The following is a 23,485-nucleotide window of genomic DNA, read 5'->3' as shown; positions in this document are numbered from 1 at the left end:
AGTGTTTCAAAAGAGGGGAGGCTTATTGTGGGATGAGATAATCAGGTGGGTGAAATGTGACAAATGATCAGCTTTCAATTACGTGGAGAAGAAGGAAGGCACCAGAAGACAAAGAAAATGGCAAGGAGTTTTAGAAAGGGAAGGAGGGAGAACGTACACATGCTGTGATCTGGGCACAGCAATGGAGCAGAGGGTGTCGGGAGAGTTTAGCTGAAACACCACAGCCTTGTAGTCTGACATCTTGAGTACTAGGTGAATTCCTCCTTGTCTCAGAGCTTTCAATGTCATCCAAAGGCAATGAATCTCACCTTTTTATCCTCAGACCTTAATTCCAGTCCTTTATGTTCACTTGAATGTCTAACAAGTATCTCAGATTCATCATGCCACAAACTAAACTTTGGGTCCTCCACCCCAACACTGGACTTCAGACAACTCCATTCTAGGAGTTGTCCAAGCCCCCAAGTTCATCATCCTTATTTCTTTACCAGCATAATTCCAAGCCCAGGTGCAGGCCATAAGGGGTGTATTGATTTAGACTAAAACAGTTATAATAATGATTAAAATAAACCTACTTTGTATTTTCACCATGATCTGTTTTCAACAATGTCACTGATATTCTAAACACTGTCTCCTTGCCCCTACCCCCCAAAAATCTCTGGTTGATCTAAATTCTAAATAATAGCTATGGTTGCTGTAGAGCTCTAGTAATATGTGAATACGCCTTAAATTGTCCCATTTTTATGACCCATTCTTAGTACACATTGAGTTCCATAAGGAAGTTAAACAGTGGACACTGGCACATGCTGACTCAGCTGAAAGCATTCCTGGTTCCCACCACCTCAGGCAGCAGGGGTCTCTGCCCCTCACTAGTACATATGCTCAGGTTTAAACAGGTGGTTTGGAATTGATAAAATGATAGCACATGAAGCAATATGAATTATGTCAACTCTAATTTTGGGCAACTGTGAGGCTTTTGTGTTTCAAATTAAAATAGTGAGAGGAGCCTGGGTGGCTCTCAGTTGGTTAAGCAGCCTACTCTGGCCCAGGTCATGATCCTGTGCTTCGCGAGGTTGAGCCCTGCACTGGCTGGTCTGTGCTGACAGCTCAGAGCCTGAACCTGCTTCAGTTTCTGTGTCTCCTCCTCTCTCTGCCCCTCCCCGACTCATGCTCTGTTTCTCTCAAAAATAAATAAACATTCAAAAAAGACTTTTTGAATTAAAAATAGTAAAACAGCGTGAACTATAGACTTAATATTGAAATTATATCAATTGTTAATATTTTATTTTATAGGAATGAACCAAAATAATTTTTATTACTGATGATGATATGATTTTATTGAAAATAACTTTATTGCATAGACTGGAGAATAAAGATGTTTCAAAAAATCTACTCCAGGCATCAAATATGCTACCCTACCACTAAACTGCCATAAAAAAACAACAAAACAAAAAGCCCTTAATGCATTTATCATCACCTGACATATTCTATATTTAGTTTATTGTTTATTGTCTGCTTTCCCATTACCAGAGTGTAATAAGCCCCATGAGAAGAGGCACTTTGATTTGTTCACTTTTGAGTTCTAGTGTGTGAGATTATGATCAGCACATAGGAGATCAATAAATATTTTGGGAGGGAAGGAAAGGAGAGAGGGAGGGACTGAGAAAGAGAGAGGAAGGGTGACCTCAGGTCATGGCTTTCCATGCCAAGCCAGAATCACTGTCTCTTAGATTATAGGAAGCTACTAAGAGATTTCAAGTAGAAGGTTGATATAATCACATTTAGAAACTGTAAGAAAGATAAATTTGAAAGAGACAAATCAGGAAGCAATTAGATCCATTTGGAGGCTACGCGGATACAGGAAGTGAGATGTTAGGGGCATAGAGGTGGAGAGGTGAAAGGACATTTTAAAAAGTATTCACAAAATACAAATTCCTAGGATACTGAAGAGTAATTCAGATAATTTCCATGTTTTTGTGATGCCATCCACTGAGAGAGCCAACTCAGGTAGAGGAGTGATATTGACTGGTATGGTGAAATTAATAAGAGATGTCAGGATTTGAGTGTATGACCAGGACAGAGAGGAAGGTGAGGACAAATACAGATTTTTAAATAATTTTCCAGTAAGTGGTAACTGACCATGAGAGTAAATGAGCTCACTGGCAAGACGACCTGGTGAGAAAGGGGATAAAAGGAAGGAAGATAGAATTTGATTGGAAGGATTATTTCCTAAATTTGTTGTGCTTAAAAAAACAAACTTACATTCCTCCATCTGTACTATCTTAACCATCTAAAGATGGTTACAGAAACTTTTCTGGGGCAACCATAAATTCTTCACAGTGGAGGCAAGAAACCTAAAAACAACAGACAGACAAACAGTCTATCTTCTGTGTTCATGTTTCTTTCAAGTAAATGGAATTTACCTACGACAACTCCCAATCTTTTCAAAGCACAATTCTCATACTTCAATAGAGCTTTCCTTCTATTTATTATGGTATAGGTACCACACTGTAAATCTGTGTTACATCACACTTGTGCTCAAAATAGGTCCTATTGCTCTAACCATTTCACCTAAACCCCATTTTTCTTCATTGTTAATTAATATGAAATGGAACAGCCATGGTGAAAATGTGTGAAATAAGTAAAGCAAACAATTGCTCTGGCTACATTACCTAGCAAAAATGTCAGAATTCATGTGTATTAATTTTTATAAGGAAAAAACAAAATCAAAAAGATATACATGCATGTATACTTACAGTCTGTTAATACCATCTTTATTTATCTTTGTTACCATAAATTCAAGCCCTTTAACCTTTTTAAACTCATGTTCCGAGAAAAGAAGCCACAGTGAAAGGAAAGCAAAACTACTGATTATTTTAATATTGTTGCCATATCCAAAAAAAAAATCAAATGTGTTCAATGCAATAGGAATTAAGTCCTTGCTATCTTTCACCAACTCCAGTGATTTTTTAAAAAGTGGTTGTGATACTAATTCACCAGAGATAAAAGAATCTGTTTGGATGCAAAGGAGAAGGAAAGATAAAACTTGACATCACCTCTTTAAGCAATTGATTTCAAATACAAAGCTAATTTAATCTTTTTAGCCACTTTGAAGATATAAGACAATGAGAGGCATCTGTAACCGAAAAAATAAATTAACAGGAAAGGGTTGTGGTTGTAACGCTGGCTAAATTCCAACGTCAGTTTTTATAATCCTGTAACAGTGGCACATAATGCCTCTTCCGTGGGATGGTCCAAACAAGACTGATTAAACATTTCATATTGTCCCTAGATACTGGGAACATTCAAAGGCAAAGGAAAGAAAATAAATCAAAAAAGAACTTAGAAAAATGATTAGTCATTAATCCAGGAGAATCTGCCCCATTAGAAAACGTTCGGCAAATATATAAAAGCACAAGTTTAGTGTTAGTTTACATGATTTAGAAATTCCTACTCCGCGTTTGAGTTAAAAAGAGATGGAGATGCTAGCAACCATAATAATATTCCAAAATTTTGACACAGAATAATTCACAAACCAGACCTGTTCCATGTTAGGCTTCTGAAGAAAATGCAATTAAGGGGCCAAAAGATTTTTCCTAGCCTACTAGGGTATACAACAATTAAGTTCATACTTTTTAAATTAGCTCACATATTCATTGATGTGTATAATTGAAAAAAATGTACAATGCTTATACATATGTTGCTAATAGATTATGTTTTTTCTAATTAATAAAGCTGTGGTAAAACACCATTAAAAAGATAGACTAAATCATTTCAGCAAAATAATATATTAGGTATTTTACATTCCAGGAATAAATAAAAAACTTTATAAACTTTGTGTAATCCCTTAAAACTCATTGTGGTGAAACATCAATACAGAAAAAATAATTATTTCTTGACAATCAGGTTACTTTTTCTTCAGTTTATGCTTCATATCCTCTTTAATAGGTTTTCCTATTATATGATACCTTGGCTTGATGATTCAGTCAAATAATTTTATATTAATGCAGGCTTATCTTGGGTTTAGCATATAGTCATTTGACCAATATGAATTTTTACAATTATTGACACATATTTATAGGTGTCATAAAATATAAAAATCATAAGCACAAATTTTAGTCTTAATTTGATTAAATATATTCACTGTGATTATTAAATATGATACATTTACTTTAAAAATAGTTTAATAGTCATTAAACTTAAATGCTAATATAACATATATGCCAAATGACAGTATTTTATAAGTCATAATTTTCTGATGCAAGATGACACATTTATGAAAAATAACAAATTGAATAATATTAACTTACCATCCAAATTCTTTCTCATTTTGTATATCAAATGTTTTAAGCAATTTGCATTACATAGTTATAACAAATTTTATTTCATTCTAATCACAAATATAATGTATGTCCCCTATAGAGTTCTAACTACTTTAAATAAAGCAAACTTCTCCAACCAATTTCTAAGTGTGGTTTGAATATCTGAAAGTCATTGATACAAAGTAAATATTTTTCATTTCAGTGAATGAATCTTCATAAGAATAAAAGGCTGTGAGTACTGATTTACAATCATGTTGTTGATTAACATCAAATATTAGTAAGGTATTTATGAAATAAAACTGCATATATGTATATTTACATGGAACAATCTTAGTAGACTCTGACAGGGTTTTAATGAAATGCAAAACTTAAGATATTTCAAATTGAAAATACATGAGGAGGAAAACATGTCTATGTATACAACAAAATGAATTATCCAATATTCTATAGATATAGGTTTTCCCATCTTTAAATTTCTATAATTTTCAGATATATCTCCTTTAAAGGACAGATTTATAGCGATGCAATAAGTTTTCATATGATAGGTTCTTCTATCCATAAAATATTTTGCTAAGATGTATCTTAAATTCAAAGAACTAGACAGAGAAATTTTTAAATAAATACAGCTTAAAGCCAACTAAACTGAATAATGAAATCAAAATTGAGCATTTGGAAAAAGAAAATTTAAAATACCATCTGTGAGCCTGAGGTTCCTATATGATTATGAAGCAACAATATTCATAATTTTTACCTCATCATTTTTGATACTATAAACATGAAAAAAATGCAGGCATTACCTTAAACCACCAACATATTCTTGTTTTTCAAAGATAGTGATGTCAGAGTAGCCTAATCGAGCCAAAAAGGAAGCACAACTTATACTTGCAGGCCCGGCACCAAGAAGAGCAATTTTTGCAGAATAGGCTTCAGGCATTTTTTCTGGTGGAGGCAAAGAAGGATTTCGAATTTGTGTGATATTCATTGCTTTGAAAACCTATGGAGAAATCAAATGCCGGTTAAAAATTATAAACTAACTTTTACAACTTTACACATGCTTTAGTGTTTCAAATGCATTAGTGTTTTAAATAAAAACATGGAGTTTATTTTCAGTATTAATATGGTATTATTAGAAGTTGTATTGGGTCAAGTAGATGCTATGCTATGCTTAACTCTTTCTCAAACTTTGAAATTCATTTCCAAGTCACACATCATATAGGAAGCATTTTGGCTCACATTCTCTAAACCTACTTCTAGGCCAAGTTAAGTGCTTCTCTAAATTCCTATAGTATATGTTGTATCTCCAATATAACCTTTTACAAATATGTCTATTTTTGTGTCATGTTTCCATGTTAGTCAGTAGAACATTTGTTCCTTGAGTTAGAGACTATTTCCTTCATAAACATGTAGTATGTTATATGTTGTATGTTTTAGGTATTTTTAAAACATGTTACCATTGTACTACCACCAGTTAGTACTAATCTCACATATAGAAAAGATTCAATAAATAATTTGCTGATGCCTGCTTCCGATTATATATTATTATTGCAGGATAACTTTTTAAAATATTTTGAAAGCACTGAAGGGCTACCTGAAGTAACCAAACTAGAGGGATCAATCAAGATCTCAAGAGAAAACAGAGAAGCAGAAAAGGGGGATGACTTTTACCCTGGAGTTACTTTTACCGTAGGAATAAAACCACCTCATTGCAGAAAGAGAAAGGCTATGAATCTTGGAGACGACCACAGCTCAGAAAAGACAGCAATAAAGATTGTGGCAATCTCCTAGGACTAGAGAGTTACAGGTTTGGGGAAGGTAAGACATCAGGGACCAGAAACAGAAGAAAGGGCAGAAAAGTGAGCTTAATTCTTAAATTGCATAGGACAAAAGGTTAAGAATCTACACAGAAAATCTCTGTAAAGAAGAAGGAAACTTTTTATACTCTGATGGACCAGAAGAAACAAAACTGAGTGTAGTGGCAGCTAAAGAAGGAAGAGCCCTAGTAAACAGTCAGCTGGAATTCTTAGAGAGCTCACTTTACAAGTGGGACAAACCAGAGGTGACAAGCAGCCTGAATCACTCAGCCCTTGTGAATGAGGGTGATTAGTCCCTACTGTATTTGTTTACTAAATGATAGGATGGACCTTCTGTGGAGGGTCATAAGTCAATCAAAGCATTTACAAATTTTCATATACACTACCCGGTTTTGGTAAAATAGCCTAGGCTTGCCAACAACTAATAACTAAAAACTGCCAAGAAATAAGAAAATAGAGATGCAGTATAAATCCAGTTAAGTTAGTTACCAAACACAAATTTTAGAATAACCACAATTAAGATGTTCAAAAGTACATAATATGAATGTGAACTTTACCAGAAAACTGGAGTTAAAAAAATAATAAAAGAAATATGAGAAGAAAAAAGTGAACAATAAAAGAAAAAACCTAAACACAATACTTGACAGCAGATTGGACAGGTGAGCAAGAAAGGGCAAGAGGAGTAAAGATGGGTCAGTAATAACTATCTAGACCAAAGTACGGAAAGATAGGAAGGAAAATACAGAAAGAAAACTATTAACAACAACAAAAACCAAACATGAAAGAAAAAAGACAACATATACAGAGCTAATATATACGTAACTGGGATCCTAAAAGAAGAGGAGAGAAAATGAGACAGTTGTAATATTTCAAGAGAAATGACCACAAACTTCTCCAAAATTATGAAGGACATGAAAGCAAGAAGTTCTAAAACCTTTAAACAGGTAGATATAAAGAAAGTCATTCAGACAACAGTAAAATTGCTGTGAACCAAGGTGAGAAAAATAAGGCACTGAAAGCAACCAAAAAACAAAGGCACGGTACTTTCTATAAGCAACAAAAAGGGCTGAAAGTTTTCCTCTCAAAAGAATTGATGGAAGTCGAAGACAATGAAATGGTATTTTTTGACCCATGAAAGAACATCGCTTCTACCTGGAATTCTATTCAGAAGGAAAATATCCTTCAAATTTGAAAGTAAAATATCCTTCTAATGTGAAAGTAAAATAAAGACATTTGCAGAGACTATTTGTTGGCAATAATAAAAGATTTGCTGAAGAATATTAAAAGAAGTTCTTCAGAAAGAAAGCATAACACAAGTGGAAACTCTGAAAATCAGGAAGGCATAAAGGGCACTGAAAATTATAAATATGTGGATAAATTAAATGACACTGACTGTTTAAAGTAATAAAGTCACATGGGGTTTATGATAAATGAAAACTGAAATACCTGATAAAAAGTATGAGAGGCTAAATTGTGTGAAAATACACTAGTGTCTAGAAAGTAGTAAAAATATTAATATTTATTAGACTACAATTGATTAAGGATGCATATTGTGTGACTACAGTAACTACTAAAAGAATACTTCATAGTTAAATTATTGAGGGGAAAGTGGAATTTTAAAAATATTTTCTTAATACAAAAGAAATAAATGAGGGAAATTTAATGTAATAGTTGGGCAGAGTGGGAGAGGAGAAAAGCAGAAAACAAGTAGTAAGAAAGTGAATATAAATATAAATATATATATATAAATAATTAGAGTAAATATAAATGGGTTAAAATTATTATTAAAAGATTAAGATTATAATAACACCAATACACAAAGACACTAAAATGCATAGAAGATGAAAAAGTTATTCTATGCAAACACTAACCAAAAGAAAGCTGGTATAGGCATACTATTATCTGACATATTAGACTTCAAGGCAAAATGCATTATGAAAGTTAAATAATAATAAAAATGTCATTCAGCCAGCAAGATTTTCTAATTCTATATCCATAGGTAGCTGATAACAATTTCAGAATCTATAAAGAAAAATGGACAGAACTAAAAGTGGAAATAATGAATCAATATTTTCTCACTATTTCTTCTCATCAAAACTTGACTATCAATAGCAGAGGCCTATGAATAAATATATATTAATAAATAATTACATAATAATTAATAGATTACTTTGAAGCTAATTTGCATTTAATAGGTAACTCAGGCAAAGGAAGTTTTTATTGGGAATGAAGAATCAGGTAGATAAGGTTTGATGTTTTCTAGAATTCCTTCCACATATATCACCAACTATTCAGAATGAAGTAAAGCCATTCTAAGTAATCAAGGAACATCCTAATTATCTCACTTAAAAATTAAATAGAGTATTATCAACAAGTATGGCAAGACTTAATAACACAGTCTGAGCTACATAGCCCTCACAAATGTCCCCAAAGCATTTTGTCCTTTTTATCTTAGTACTTTATCACATTTTACTAATTTACTTATCTATTTCTTCCCTTAGACCATAAGATCTTTAAGTGCAGACATCATATTTGAATTCATCTTTTAATTTCTAATGTTTTATATAGAAGAGAGTGTAGGTACTAATTAAATTAGAAATTTAAATTAAAAATTATAATATAATAATTTTTTATTTCCAGCATAATTTAGAGGTTTACAAATTACAGATATATGTTTTTATTCCTTCCTTTGCTATTCAAATATTTCAGGTTTTCTTTCATATTTTTTTAATGTTTTATTAATTTTTGATACAGCAGAGACAGAGCATGAGAGGGGGAGGGGCAGAGAGAGAAGGAGACACAGAACTGGAAGCAGGCTCCAGGCTCTGAGCTAGCCGTCAGCACAGAGCCTGACGCGGGGCTCGAACCCACGAATGTGAGATCTGACCTGAGCCGAAGTCGGAGGCTTAACCGACTGAGCCACCCAGGCGCCCCTATTATTTTTGAATCAACACGTTTTTACCTTTTATATCTTTTTTAGCAATGTGAAGAACAAAATTCTCATTCAAAATTAATAAACTATTTTACTGCACCATTAATAAAAGTGTATTTGAATCTATTATATTTTCACAAAGCAAGATTTCATATATTTTTCACACAGCAAGATTTAAAACATACCTATAACATAACATTTGGGATTGAATAAATACTAATCTTTCACATTCAGTTCAGTACTTACAGCTTTGTGAAATTAAGAACTTGCCCATGTTAAAACTTTATTAGCATTTACTAGCAATAAATGGACTAAACACTCCAATCAAAAAACATAAGCTAGAATAATAGATAACAAAATAATACCAATATATGTGTTGTCTACAAGAGGCTCATTTTAGACCTAAAAACACCAGCAGATTGAAAGTGAGGGGATGGAGAAACATCTATCATGCAAATAGATGTTAAAAGGCAGCCAGAGTAGCAATATTTATTTCAGACAAAATAGGCTGTAAGACAAAGACTGTAACAAGAGACAAAGAAAAACACTATATAATAATAAAAGGGACAATCCGACAAGAACACCCCACTTACATCAATAGACCAATCATCTAACTGGAAAATCAACAAGGAAACAATGGCTTTGAATGACACACAGGACCAGATGAATTTATCAGATATATGTAGAACATTCCATCCCCAAACAGCAGAATACATACTCTTTTAAAATGCATATGGAACATTCTCCAGAAAATACCACATATTTGGCCACAAAATTAGCCTCAACAAATTCAAGAAGATTGATTGAAAGCATACTATGCAACTTTTCTGACCACAATGCTACAAAACTTGAAGTCAACCACAAGAAAAAGTCTGGAAAGACCACAAATACATGGAAGTTAAATAACACACTACTAAGCAATGAATGAAATCTTGCCATTTGCAACAGCATGGATGGAACTAGGGAGTACAATGCTTAGTGAAATTTGAGAGATGCACTTGTGATGAGCACCAGGTGATGTATGGAAGTGCTGAATTACATTACTGCACACCTGAAATTAATATAACACTGTATATTAACTAACTTAAATTAAAATTAAAAACTTTAAAAAATAACAAAAAATGTAATAGCATTTATATGTTAACATTGCAAGTTAACAAAGGTTAGAGCAGAAAACATGATTTTTTAAAATAATTATTTATTGCTGATATCTTAAACAAAAGAGAGTCAAATGGGACCTTCAGTGGCCAAAAATTTTATAATTTGAAGTTCAGCTGTGATAAATAGAATAGAATTTTTGAAATGTTTTTCATGTCTCATCCAGAAGCAAGAGATAGTTTAGTTTTGAGACACTGAAGATATGTGACACAAGTTCTACCCAATGGTATGCAAATAAAATAGTAATTATCTAAGGACATTTTAATTATTTTTCAGTGAAGCTTTAAGTATTCTTTTAAACAACTGGCAAGTATTGAACTAAATAAATGTATCTATTGAAACTGTACCAGTGCCCAACACAGAGTTGGAGGCTTTTGGGGAACTGAGAAAATGAAAGCAACGATAGTCCTCGACACATAGAACACCAAAGACGTGTACTAGAATGTGAATCATTAGCCTCTGGACTTGGCACCCCCAGGCTCTGCAGCTCATAAATTAGTTAATACATACTCAGTACCCTACCCTGCTCAATACACTAATTTGTGAATTAATATTATTCTTTTAACTATTTCATTTTATTCTTTCTTAAGTAACTATTGATTGCACTGATTTTCTCCCTTGGTTTCATAGTAGGTTGCATCAACCTCAGTAGTTTTTCTAATTAAGTGAATATTTGAACAAAATTTTATGAATTTTATCACAAAGAAAGTATGTTTTAAGAAGTCTGACTTTAAAATTAGACTGCTTGGGGTTGAGTCTTGATTCCCATCATTCTCATGATATATGGTATTGAACAAGTCCCTTAACATATATATGCCTCTGTCTCTTCAAAATGTAAAGTGGGGTTAGTAATATCTATCTTGGAGGGTTACTATGAGGATTAAACAGGTTAATTCATGTAAAGCCCCTTAACTAATTATCTGGCCACATAGCAAATGTTATTTCCTAATTCACCTAGTGTTCAAACTTTCTGATAGAACTGCCCAACATGGTAGCCAAGTTTATATTAAATTCATCATAATTAAATAAAATTTAAAATTTGTTTATATTAAATTCATCATAATTAAATAAAATTTAAAATTTGTCCCTCAGGGACATTAGCCATATTTCAAGTGCTCCATACATACATGTGGTTAGTGGCTAATGTATTATAGAACATTTTCATCATTGTAGAAACTTGAATTTACAACATACACTATAATAGACATAATCTCAAGAGCAGGTGAGATAAAAATAAACTAAAAAAATAAGTGCAAGGAGTTTTCAGTTATTTGTTACATTTGTTTTAATATGATTTATATGATTATAAGGTTATATAATTTAATTTTTATAATGGTTTTACTTAAAAACCAGCTCATGAAATTCCTGAAATTTTAATCACCTCCTCAACATCTGGTCCAAGATGGCTTCAGTACATTACTGGACTCAGGCAATATGTGAAGGTCCACATAATTTTTTTTAACCTCTAACATAATTACATCATCATCAAGCCCAAACCTTGAGATATATCAGCTACACGTTCTAATTTCCTCAAGACTGGAAGGAATAAGTGGACCTCTACACTTTTAAAATAGCAATGTTCAACTCCTTTTCAACTGAAATACACAAAATGAACAATTTCATATGTATACAATATACTTCCATGAAAGTAGCCTATGACAGAATGTTTTAAAAAATTATCTAGGAAGTGAAGCCAATAGCCCCATACACATGGGGGGGGGTTGTTAATATATAAGAAAATACTTTAGAAACCTAAGTGATATGAATCATTTATACATCCAAAATTGTCATTTTATAAAAGAAAGTAATATATCTAATAAAGTAAATGCTATACTATGTTTACAATAACAAATCTTATGATATTTTTGCTTAAGACTACTAATCCAGGGATTGTATGGGTGGAAAAAATAATTTATGCTATTGCATAATTTATGCATAACTGCATAAATTAATCTTGTCCTGAAACTTAGTCAATTAAAACAAGTTTAGATAATTTAAGAATGTTAATAAATAAATGGTAATAAAGCACATTTGTTTTCTTTTCAGAAACTAGATCAATCTTCAAATAAATATAACTAAAAATTACAAATAATTTATAAATAAATGATATACTAAGTCCACTTATTTACAATATCAAAAGAACACTTCCTGACAGATTTTCTTGAAGTGTAATTCCCATTGTTTCATACTGTAACAAAAACTTAATCCAGGACAACTGAGCCCTTTAGGTGAGAAAGATACCTTTTTTTAAAACAAACTTCAGCTGTCATTCTTTTTATTAATTTTCTAACATCGAATTTTCTAAGCAAAAGAATCAGGTGCCAAAGCAAGTTAATCATACAAACAAATAGATTAATCAATATCACTAGGGAGTAAATCAAGTATTTAAAGATGCACACAAAGTATGCCCAATATGTATTTCCCTACATTAATAAAAAGCCAATATTCACTGAGCATACACTGTGTGCTGAGCTTTATACTAAATCTCTCTATATATGCGTTTTCATTTAGTCTGCAACAATTCTGTTATGATGGTGTGATTATTATTTCCATTTCCCAAATGTAGAACCACTTTAAGGATTTTATCCGGAGACTAATCTACTCCATTGCCCGAACTCTTCTTACACACTGTCACTGTCAAATTTTTATAGTGATTTTCAATAAGAAATCATTATGTTTATATAATATTTCAATAGGAAATGCATAACTCAAAAAAACTATCACATGAATTTATCCCTCCTAAGTCTTATAATAGCCAACAACAAAAGTTGGTTATACTTAATAAATTAAATTGAATTTACAAGCCAACAACTGCTAATGAAGTGTTTGAAAACACTACACTACGCCATTTGGTTTCCTTCTATGCCATTCTGCGACGAGAAACTAAGGTGGTCAGCTGCATCAAGAATGAGATTTTATAGTCAATCAAAATATTTTATATTTATATCCCTTTAAAAGTGTTCCTTTTCCTACCAATGCACTTAGAGTATTTTAAGATTATTCTATTTTTCATCAGAAATATATAACAAACATTTATAGAGCCCTAAAATATAACAAGCGCTGTGTCATAGAAAACAATAAAAACATTTTGAATTAGTCCTAAAGGAGCTAGATGGGGGCATATTACTAGGTTTATGGCCATTAAAATCATTTTTTTAATGTTTTATAGAATTTTGGAGAGAGACACAGAGACAGAGTATGAGCAGGAGACGCGTACAGAGAGAAGGAGACACAATCTGTAGCAGGCTCCAGGCTCTGAGCTACTCACAAACCCCGAGATCAAGACCTGAGTAGAAATTGGTGGCTTAACCGACTTAACCACCCGGGTACCCCTAAAATTATGTTTTGACTATCTTCTGGGCACTTTGCTATAAACTTTATGTCATCTTTTTCCACTTAGCATAGTTCACAATCTGACTTTCCCTGTAGATTATGAGGTAATCAGAGGGTTTTCTCCTCCCATCTGTAATCCCAAAGCATTCAACAAGATTTGGGTGAATGTCAAAATTCCTGATCTCCTGTGACAGGCTCCAACAAATGAGTAACAGTAACCAAGGAAATACATTTCTTTTCTCAGTGTTACAGAAGGACAGTTACTTATAAGTGGATATTCTTCTTGAAAAACATTTTAAAGTAGATTTCCAAACATAATCACCCTGAGATTTCTGACCTTCACTCAACTGGAAACTGTATACTTCTTTCATCAATCCAAATTGATTTTACTTTACTAGCATTTTGTCTAGAATTTCCACATTATTTTTAGGCGATGGAGAGATTATCCTAATTTTAAAAAGGAGGAGATTGAGACAAAGAGAGAGACCATGGGATTCCTCCTTAAACCTCCTCATATACCAGAGACAGAAGCAGCAGAATTTTCTAATGACTATATAACAGGGCTCTCTAAATGAAAAAGAACATAACATGGCAAATGCAAGGATATTTACCAATTCTGATTAGAGGATAACTCTCACTGTGATACTTACTTTCTAAAATGGCACATAATGAAAAATCAACATAAATGTTTGGTAGCTATAATTCCTCAATGACTATTTATTCTTATTAACCAAGCAATAGCAAAAATAAACTATGGCAAAATGTAGACAAACAAAATATTCTTGGGAATTTTGGAATACCTCTACTGGTTGAAAGATGAATTGTATAAGTGTGGCTGTATTCTGTGTACTTCTTAAGAACTTTATATTTTTGTGAGTATTAACTTGATTTCATCATAAAATAAAACATAATTTCTGATAGCTCATAAAAAGATATTTCATCAGTTGAGGTCTAAAGAATCTTAACAAAAGTGATAGATTTTTATTTGGCTGATTTCAGTTTCCTTGAGTTATTAATAGTATGACAGTCTGGTTACCTTTTGAAATGAAGAGTTTGCTATTTTGCATCCAAAGGAAGTTACCTCAAATTACATGCCTTCTAAGAGATGCTTCTATATAATTTTCTTTGTAACTTGCTTCTTTTTGTAAAATAAGTCAAAGGAAATTCTGAACATGCTATTCATTTTACCCATCCCTTGAGACGAAATTATTTAGGCTACGTCAGAGTTTTCTTCACAACATTAAACAAGGACACCAAAAGTAGTATGTTTATTTCAAATGTATAAAAAAAAAGAAAAATTCTATGTTATGGAAAATTTCAGTTATTAAAATTATTAATAAATTAGTAATTGTTAAATATTTTATTTCATTATCTCACATTATTGTGAAATATTGATGGTATGGTAAAAATACTATGTGATTTGAGATCAGACTGTTCTATCCCATTCAATTTCTACTTTAATTCAGTAAATATTTTACCTGCCCTCTATGTATTAGAAGATAGCATGAATGAGACATAGTTCTCTAGTAAGCAGCTCTCTGGGTAACAGAGTATTCATATGTCTTAAATATAGAAAAATTATTACAATCAACTGTCACATGCAGGATTCATTTCTACATATGATGCTCTTGGAGTTCATGAGAAAGCAAAGTTACTTAGATGGAAGGAAAGATAATACCTGAGGGAAAAAAAAGGTCACATGTTATCTTGGAGACTTCATCTCTCTAAATGTCAGCTCTAAAATTAGGGGAAGAATAATTACTTCAGCAATTTATTGTGAAGACTGAACAAATCAATGATGATAACCCCCTGAAATTAATGCCTTCTCCTTATCTCTCCTAGATGTTTAACACTTATATCTCCAGTACTAACAGTTTTCAAAGTTAGGTAAGATTACTCACTTTATAGACAATGGAACTGACCCCTAGGTTATTATTCTTACATACAGTTCATATTTTTATTATAAATATACTGTATGTTATATTTGAGATTTGAGGCTGCAACTGAATTAAGTGGTTGAAGTTGACCAAACACAATTTGAAAACAGGTTTGTAGTTTCGTTCTGAGCAAGTTTACTGATCCAAAGTCATATGCAGGTTCAGATTAACCCGTACTGCCTACAGGATTTGCTCATGATATTCTCTGTGCCTTGAATGCTCACCCACTCTTGACTTTGCTGCATTTGATAAACACCTTTCAGGACCCAGTTTAAATTTCACTTTCCCTGCTGGGCTACCTATTAGGTTTCCTAGCTACTGGCTTCCACAGTACAGTCTCACTGCTCCCTCTTAGCACGTCATTGTAATTTGCTTGTTTAATTGTCTTTCTCACTAGGCAGTAAGTTCCCCAAGGGCTAGTATCATTCCTATCTTGTTCATCACTGTATCCTTTGCACCCAGACATCGTTTAGTACCTAGGTAGTCACTTGGTACCTAGTTACTCACTCCAAATGTTGGAATTGGAAAGTAAAGCTTCCAGGGCCCAAGCAATCCATGTTACTGCTTGCTGGGGACGAGACGATAGCAGAGAGGCAAAAGAAAGTGGTGGTGACATGGTGGACTGGAGGAATCCTCCCCAGTTCTATCTGCTTCAATTGATTATTTTGTATTTATACGATTTTGGGGGTAACAGCAGTAATGATTAACTATGGAACCATGCTACTTGTAAGCAAATGAATAATATAATGTAAGGATAGTATTTAGAAGGCAGTCATAATTAAAATGCACTGGTTATTACATGATCTACCATACAAGCATTTACTAACCTATTTTTGAAGAGCCAGCTTTGTTTTGTAGATCATCTTTACTTTTCCTTTTATGTCCTATTCATTATTTTTATATTATTTTCATTTCCTTTCTTCTACCTTTTCAGAATTTACCACCACCTCTACCACGACCACATCCATCCCCACGCCAATTTGCTCTCCTTTCAGCTCCTTAAGACAGACACAGCTTTTATTTTTCCTATCATACACACTTAACACAATGTATTTTCATATAAAAAAAGATTTTCGCTGCATTTCATAGATTGTCAGTGAAAGTTTTCATTTAGGTCTAAATATTGAATAGTTTCCACTCTGATGAAATCTTTTTTTTTTTAAAGTTTTATATCTTTATTTTTTTATTTTGAGAGAGGGAGAGAGAGACCGAGAGTGAGCGGGGGAACGGCAGAGAGAGAGAGACACACACACAATTTGAAGCAGCTTCCAGGCTCTGGAGCTGTCAGCACAGAGCCCGATGCAGGGCTCGAACCCACAGACTGAGATCATGACCTGAGCCGAAGTCGGATGCTCAACCAACTGAGCCACCCAGGCACCCCACTTGTGATGAAATCTTTAACCCATAAATCATTTGAGTGTGTTTTTTAATTTTTCAGACAAAAATTTGTTGTTATTGTTTCATTTTTATAATATTCTTATTTTTATTTCTAATTTAGTTTTGTTATAGAAAAATACAGTCTATATATACTTATTTGGAAATATATATATGTAACTGCTCTGATTTAGTTCATGGTCAATTTTGATAAATGTTACACAAGTACATGAAAAGGTTGTAGTCACTCTGTATTAAAACAGGGGGTACAGGAAACTTTTAAATTAATGTAATAAGCCTTATTCAAATAAACCTTATTAATTTGAGGTAAGGATGTGTTGTAATGTGTATATAGTTTATGAATGCCACATCTTTATTCTTTTTCATTTTTTCTTTATTTTTATAAACACTTTTGCCTTCCCACAAATTCTAATTTTGTTACATATTAATATCACTACACTAGCTGTATTATGATTAGTGTTTGCCAGTATATCTTTTTTCAACCATGTTATTTTCAGGCTTCCTGCTAAGGTATTTCTCTTCTAGACATCACACAACTGTTTAGTATTTATTTTTAATCTATACTAGTCACTTAGGTTTTAATACACAAATTTAATAAAAAATAAGTTATTGTGGCTAATTGTATATTTAGATGTTTTTTCTACTATCCATTTTATGGTTCTTATTTATCATGTTTTTTCTTTGCTTCTCTCTCTTTTGTGTTTTACTTTTGCTTTCCTGTCTTTTGCTAAACTGTGTTCTCCCCACCTACCTCTTTTTGTTTTCTGTGTTTACGAGTCTCTCATGGTTTGTCTCCCTCTCTGATTTTATATGATTTTTACTTCCCTTCCCTTATATTGATCTGTTTTCTATCTTAAATTGCACATATGAGTGAAATCATATGATACTTGTCTTTCTCTGACTGACTTATTTCACTTAGAATAATACACTCTAGTTCCATCCACATTGTTGAAAATGGCAAGTTTTTATTACTGAGTAATATTCCACTGAATGTATATACATCTTCTTTATCCATTCATCTGTTGATGGATATTTGGGCTCTTTCCATAGTTTGGCTGCTGTTAATAGTGCTGCTATAAACTTTGGGGTACATGGACCTCTTTGATTCAACATTTTTGTATCCTTTGGATGAATACCTCATGTAATTACTGAGACATAGGGAAGCTATATTTTTAATTTTTTGAGGAAACTCTATACCATTTTCCAGAGTGGGTACACCAGTTTGCATTCCCACCAGCAGTGCAAAAGGGTGCCCTTTCTCTACATCCTCATCATCTGTTGTTGCTTGAGTTGTTATGTTAGGTTTAGCCATTCTGACAGGTGTGAGGTGGTATTTCATTGGGGTTTTGATTTGTATTTTCTGGATGATGAGTGATGTTGAACATTTTTTCATGTATCCATTAGCCATCTAGATGTCTTCTTTGGAAAAGTGTCTATTCGTGTCTTCTGTCCATTTCTTCAAACTGAATTATTTATTTTTTGGGTAATGAGTTTGATCAGTGCTTTACTGATTTTGGATACTAACCCTTCATCTGATATGTCAGTTGTAAATATCTTCTCCCATTCCATCAGTTGCGTTTTAGTTTCGCCTTTTTTTTTTTTTTTGTGCAGAAGCTTTTTTCCTCAATGTGGTCCCAGTAGTTCATTTTTTTGCTTTTTTCCCCTTGCCTCCAGAGACATGTGAAGCAAGAAGTTGCTGCGGCCATGGTCAAAGAGGTTGTTGCTTGTTTTCTCCTCTAGGATTTTGATGGCTTCCTGTCTTACACTTAAGTCTTTCATCCATTTTGAGTTTACCATTGTGTACTGTGTAAGGTAGTGGTCCAGGTTCATTCTTCTGCATGTCATTGTACAGTTTTCCCAACAGCATTTGCTGATGAGACTGTCTTTTTTCCATTGGATAGTCTTTCCTACTTTTTCAAAAATTAGTTGGCCATACATTTATAAGTCCATTTCTGGGTTCTCTATTTTGTTCCATTTATCTAAGTGTCTATTTTTGTGCCAGTACCATACTATCTTGATGATTACAGCTTTGTAATACAGCTTGAAGTCCAGAATTGTGATGCATACAGCTTTGGTTTTCTTTTTAGGATTGCTTTGGTTATTTGAGGTCTTTTCTGTTTCCATACAAATTTTAGGACTGTTTGTTCAAGTTCTGTAAAGAATGCTGGTGTTATTTTGATAGGGATTGCACTGAATATATAGATTGGTTTGGGTAGTATCAACATTTTAATAATATATATTCTTCCAATCCATGAGCATGGAATGTTTTTCCTTTTTTTTGTGTCTTCCTCAATTTTTGTCATAAGCTTTCAACAGTTTTCAGTGCATAGATTTTTCACCTCTTTGCTTAGGCTTACTCCTAGGTATTTTATGGGTTTTGGTGCAACTGTGAATGGAATAGATTCCTTGATTTTTCTTTCTGCTGTTACATTATTGTATAGAAATGTAACCAGTCCCTCTACATTGATTTTATATCCTGCAACTTTGCTGAATTCATGTTTCAGTTATAGCAGTATTTTGGTGGAGTTTTCTATTTTCCACATATAGTATCATGTAGTCTACAAAGAGTGAAAAGTGAAAAGTTTGACTTCTTCCTTTCTGATTTGGATGCCTTTATGTCTTTGTGTTATCTGATTACTGAGGCTAGAACTTCCAACACATGTTGAATAACAGTGGTGAGAGTGGAGATACTTGTTTCCTGACCTAAAGAAAAAAATCTCTGTTTTTCCCCATTGAGGATGCTGTTAGCAGTGGGTCAAAAATATATGGTCTTTATGATCTTGAGGTATGATCCTTCTATCCCTACTTTTTTGAGGATTTTTATCGAGAAAACTGTATTTTGTCAAATGCTTTTTTAGCAGCTATTGAGAGGATCAAGTGATTCTTATCCTTTATTAATATGAGGTATCACATTGATTGATTTGTGGATATTGAACCCTGCATCCCAGGAATAAATCCCACATGATTGGGGTGAATAATTCTTTTAATGAATTGGTGGATCTGGTTGCCTAGTACCGTATTGAGAATTTTTGTATCCATGTTGATCAATGAAATTAGTCTGTAGTTTTCCTTTTCAGTGGGGTCTTTGTCTGGTTTTGGAATCAAGGTAATGCTGGCTTGTAGAATGAGTTTGCAAGTTTTATTTCCATTTCTATTTTTTGGAATAGCTACAAAAGAATAGGTGTTAATTCTTCTTTAAATGTTTGGTAGAATTCCCCTGGAAAGCCATCAAGCCCTAGACTCTTGTTTGTTGCAAGATTTTTGTTTACTGATTCAATTTCTTTAATTGTTATTGGTCTGTTCAAATTTTCTATTTCTTTCTGTTCCAGTTTTGGTAGTTTATATGTTTCTAGGAATCTGTCCATTTCTTCCAGATTCCCCAATTTGTTGGCATATAATTTTCCATAATATACTCTTATTATTGTTTGTATTTCTGCAGTGTTGGTTGTGATCTCTCCTCTTTCACTTGTGATTTTATTTATTTTTTAATGTTTTTTATTTATTTTTGAGAGACAGCATGAGCAGGGGAAGGTCAGAGAGAGGGGGAGATACAGAATCTTTAGCAGGCTCCAGGCTCTGAGCTAGCTGTCAACACAGAGCCAGATGCGAGGCTTGAACCCATGAACCATGAGATCATAACCTAAGCTGAAGCCAGATGCTTAACTGACTGAGCCACCCAGACGCCCCTCATTTGTGATTTTAATTATTTATTTTTAATTAATACGTATTTTATTATTTCCTTTCCTTTTTCTTTTTGGTCAATCTAGCTAAGGCTTTATCAATTTTGTTAATTCTTTCAAAGAAAGGTTTCACTAATCTGTTTTACTTTTTTTTAAATTTTGATATCATTGATTTATGCTCTAATTTTTATTATTTCCCTTCTTCTGTTGGTTTTGGGCTTTATTTCCTGTTCTTTTTCCAACTCCTTTAGGTGTAGGGTTAGGTTGTGCATTTGGAACCTTTTTTCCTTCTTTAAGAAGCCCTGGATTACTATATACTTCCCTCTTATGACTTCCTTTGCTGTATCCCAGAGGTTTGAGGGTTTTGTGTTTTCATTTGCATTGGCTTCCATGTACCTTATAATTTCCTCTTCATTTTCTTGGTCAATAGATTCATTCTTTAGTATGATGTTCTTTAACCTCCAAGTATTCATGGTCTTTGCAAATTTCCAAAGTCCTCTATTATGGTAGTATTATCAATGAGTTTCTTCATGTTTGTGATTAACTGATTTATATATTTGGGCACTTTCACTTTGGGGGGATAGAGAAGTACAACTGTTAGATCCTCTTGGTGAATAGACCTCTCAATTATGATATAATGCCCTTCTTCATTTCTTGTTCCAGTCTTTAGTTCAAAATCTAGTTTGTCTGATTTAAGTATGGTTATACCAGCTTTCTTTTGATGACCCACTATTAGCATGATAGATGGTTTTTTATTGCCTTACTTTCAATCTACTGGTTAGGTATAAAATGAGTCTCTTGAAAGCAACATAAAGCATCTTATCCATTCTGATACCTTATATGTTTTGACTGGAAGCATTCAGCCCATTGACATTTAGAGTCTGTACTGAAAGATATGTCTTGAGTGCCATTGTGTTGCCTGTTGAGTTGATGTTTCTGATGATGCTCTCTGGTCCTTTCCAGTCTTTGTTGCTTTTGGTCTTTTTTGTTTTGTTTGGCTCTTCTCTATTAAAAGGGTTCCCCTTAGAATATCTTGCAGGACTGGTTTAGTGGTCATGAACTCCTTTAGTTTTGGTTTGGGAAACTCTTTATCTCTCCTTATATTTTGAATGACAGCCTTGATGGATAAAGAATTATTGGCTCTATATTTTTCTGATTTAGCCAATTGATATATCCTGCCACTTCTTTCTGGCCTGCCAAGTTTCTCTGTGAACTGGATTTGTTTTCCCTTATAGGTTAAAGATTCTGTTTCCCTTGCTGCTCTCCTAATTCTTTCCTTATCTGTATATTTTGTGAATTTGACTATGATATGACTTGGTGGTGATTTTATTGAATCTAATGGGAGTTCTCTGTGCTTCTTGGATTTTGATGTCTGTGTCATTCCCCTGAGTAGGAAATTTTTTCCAGTATAAACCTTCTGTATTTTTTTCTCTCTCTTCATCATCTGGGACTCCTATGATTTTTTTAAATGATTATTTATTTATATTGAGAGAATGAGAGAGCAAGTGGGGAAGGGGCAGAAAGAAAGAGTGAGAAAGAATGTCAAACAGGCTCCACACTAGCAGTGCAGAGCCTGATGTGGGGCTCAAACTCAGAAGCCATGAGGTTATGACCTGAGCTGAAACCAAGGGTCCTAAGCTTATCTGATTGAGCCATCTAGGTGCCCCTTGGATGTTATTACTTTTTAATGAATCACTGAGTTCTCTAAGTCGTGTATTGTGCTCTTTTGCCTTTGTTTCCCTTTTTTTTTTCTGCTTCATTATTCTCCAGAATTTTGTCATCTAAATCACTGATTCATTGCTCTGCTTCATCCATCCTTGCCATCCATTGGAATGTGGCATCCTTTAGAGAGTGTATCTTGGTTATAGCATTTGTAACTTCATCCTGATTATATTTTATTTCTTTTATCTCCACAGAAAGGAATCCTATGATTTTTTTCAACCCCAGCTAGTATTCTTATTGTCGTGGCTCTAAATTCCAGTTCAGACATCTTGCTTATATCTGTGTTGACTATGCCCCTAGTTGTCATTTCTTCCTCTTCTGTTTTTGGGGGTGAATTCCTTTGTTTTGTCATTTTGGAAGAATCCAAAAATTAATAAAGTGAAAACTAAGAACTTAAAAATGAAAAATAAGTGAAAATAAATATTTAAAATTAAAAACAAAACATCAAAGAAAGAAAGCTAGATCCTACAAGTGTTTGGTCTGCTTACTGAAAGAAGCTTAAGAGAAAAAAGAGAAACAAAAAAACGGTAAGAAAAAAATTTAAAAATTATTTAAAAACATTATATACTAAAAGAGCTTGGAGGGCACAGTTGGGAAGGATTTGGTGCAATGGCTCCATTCTCCACTAGTTGGCACTGATTACCTTACTGAGGTGGATCAGTGTGGTGTGCATGTGTGAGCAGGAAAGGTGGAAATGGCCTCACCCAGCTCCTTAGTCTTTGGCATAGGAATTTTGCACTCTCACCAGCCTGAGATCAAGCACTCCTCCTGTGTTTTAGGCCTCTGTCCACTCCCTGCCTCTATCCTGTCCATGTCCAAGCTCTCTACCTGCCAGGCGGCACCTCCCTACAGAGTTTCTCTCAGATGAGGTTGTTCTTCAAAACCCTACATTTCAGAGACCCCTGTGGCTTGGACCCACACGACTCTCTGGGGGAGGGTCTTGCTGATCAATGGGTGAGAGCCAGCTTCCCCAGAAAACATTCGAGCGATTGTGTAGCAGTAGAGGTTCAGAGATGATGGCAAACCCCAACACACAACTGGCACCAGGTTTCATCACACTCTGGCATCTTTGTCCCAATACCACCAAATGTGGCTGCTCTCCAGGGTCTGCTGGGACCTTTGACTATGGGGAGGCTGTGGCCTCTACCAAATGCTCTTCAAGCAGGGGAACTACTTCTCTTCATGTGGCACACAGACC

At 33.7% G+C, this 23,485-nt stretch overlaps 1 protein-coding gene across 1 annotated transcript in view; it reads right to left on the bottom strand.

The window, feature by feature from the left end:
• The window catches only part of DPYD (dihydropyrimidine dehydrogenase), an 806,753-nt gene that overhangs the window by 564,794 nt on the left and 218,474 nt on the right, over positions 1–23,485 (bottom strand). Inside the window, exon 6 of the mRNA XM_029948659.1 lies at positions 5,117–5,313. Within this exon, the coding sequence (XP_029804519.1) occupies positions 5,117–5,313 (197 nt within the window). The remainder of the gene's footprint in view (positions 1–5,116; positions 5,314–23,485) is intronic.

This window comes from Suricata suricatta, chromosome 8, assembly GCF_006229205.1.
Source record: "Suricata suricatta isolate VVHF042 chromosome 8, meerkat_22Aug2017_6uvM2_HiC, whole genome shotgun sequence".
Classification (NCBI taxonomy): Eukaryota; Metazoa; Chordata; class Mammalia; order Carnivora; family Herpestidae; genus Suricata; species Suricata suricatta.
Note: the sequence above shows the minus strand (reverse complement) of the source record. Positions and strands in the feature narration are given on the sequence as shown.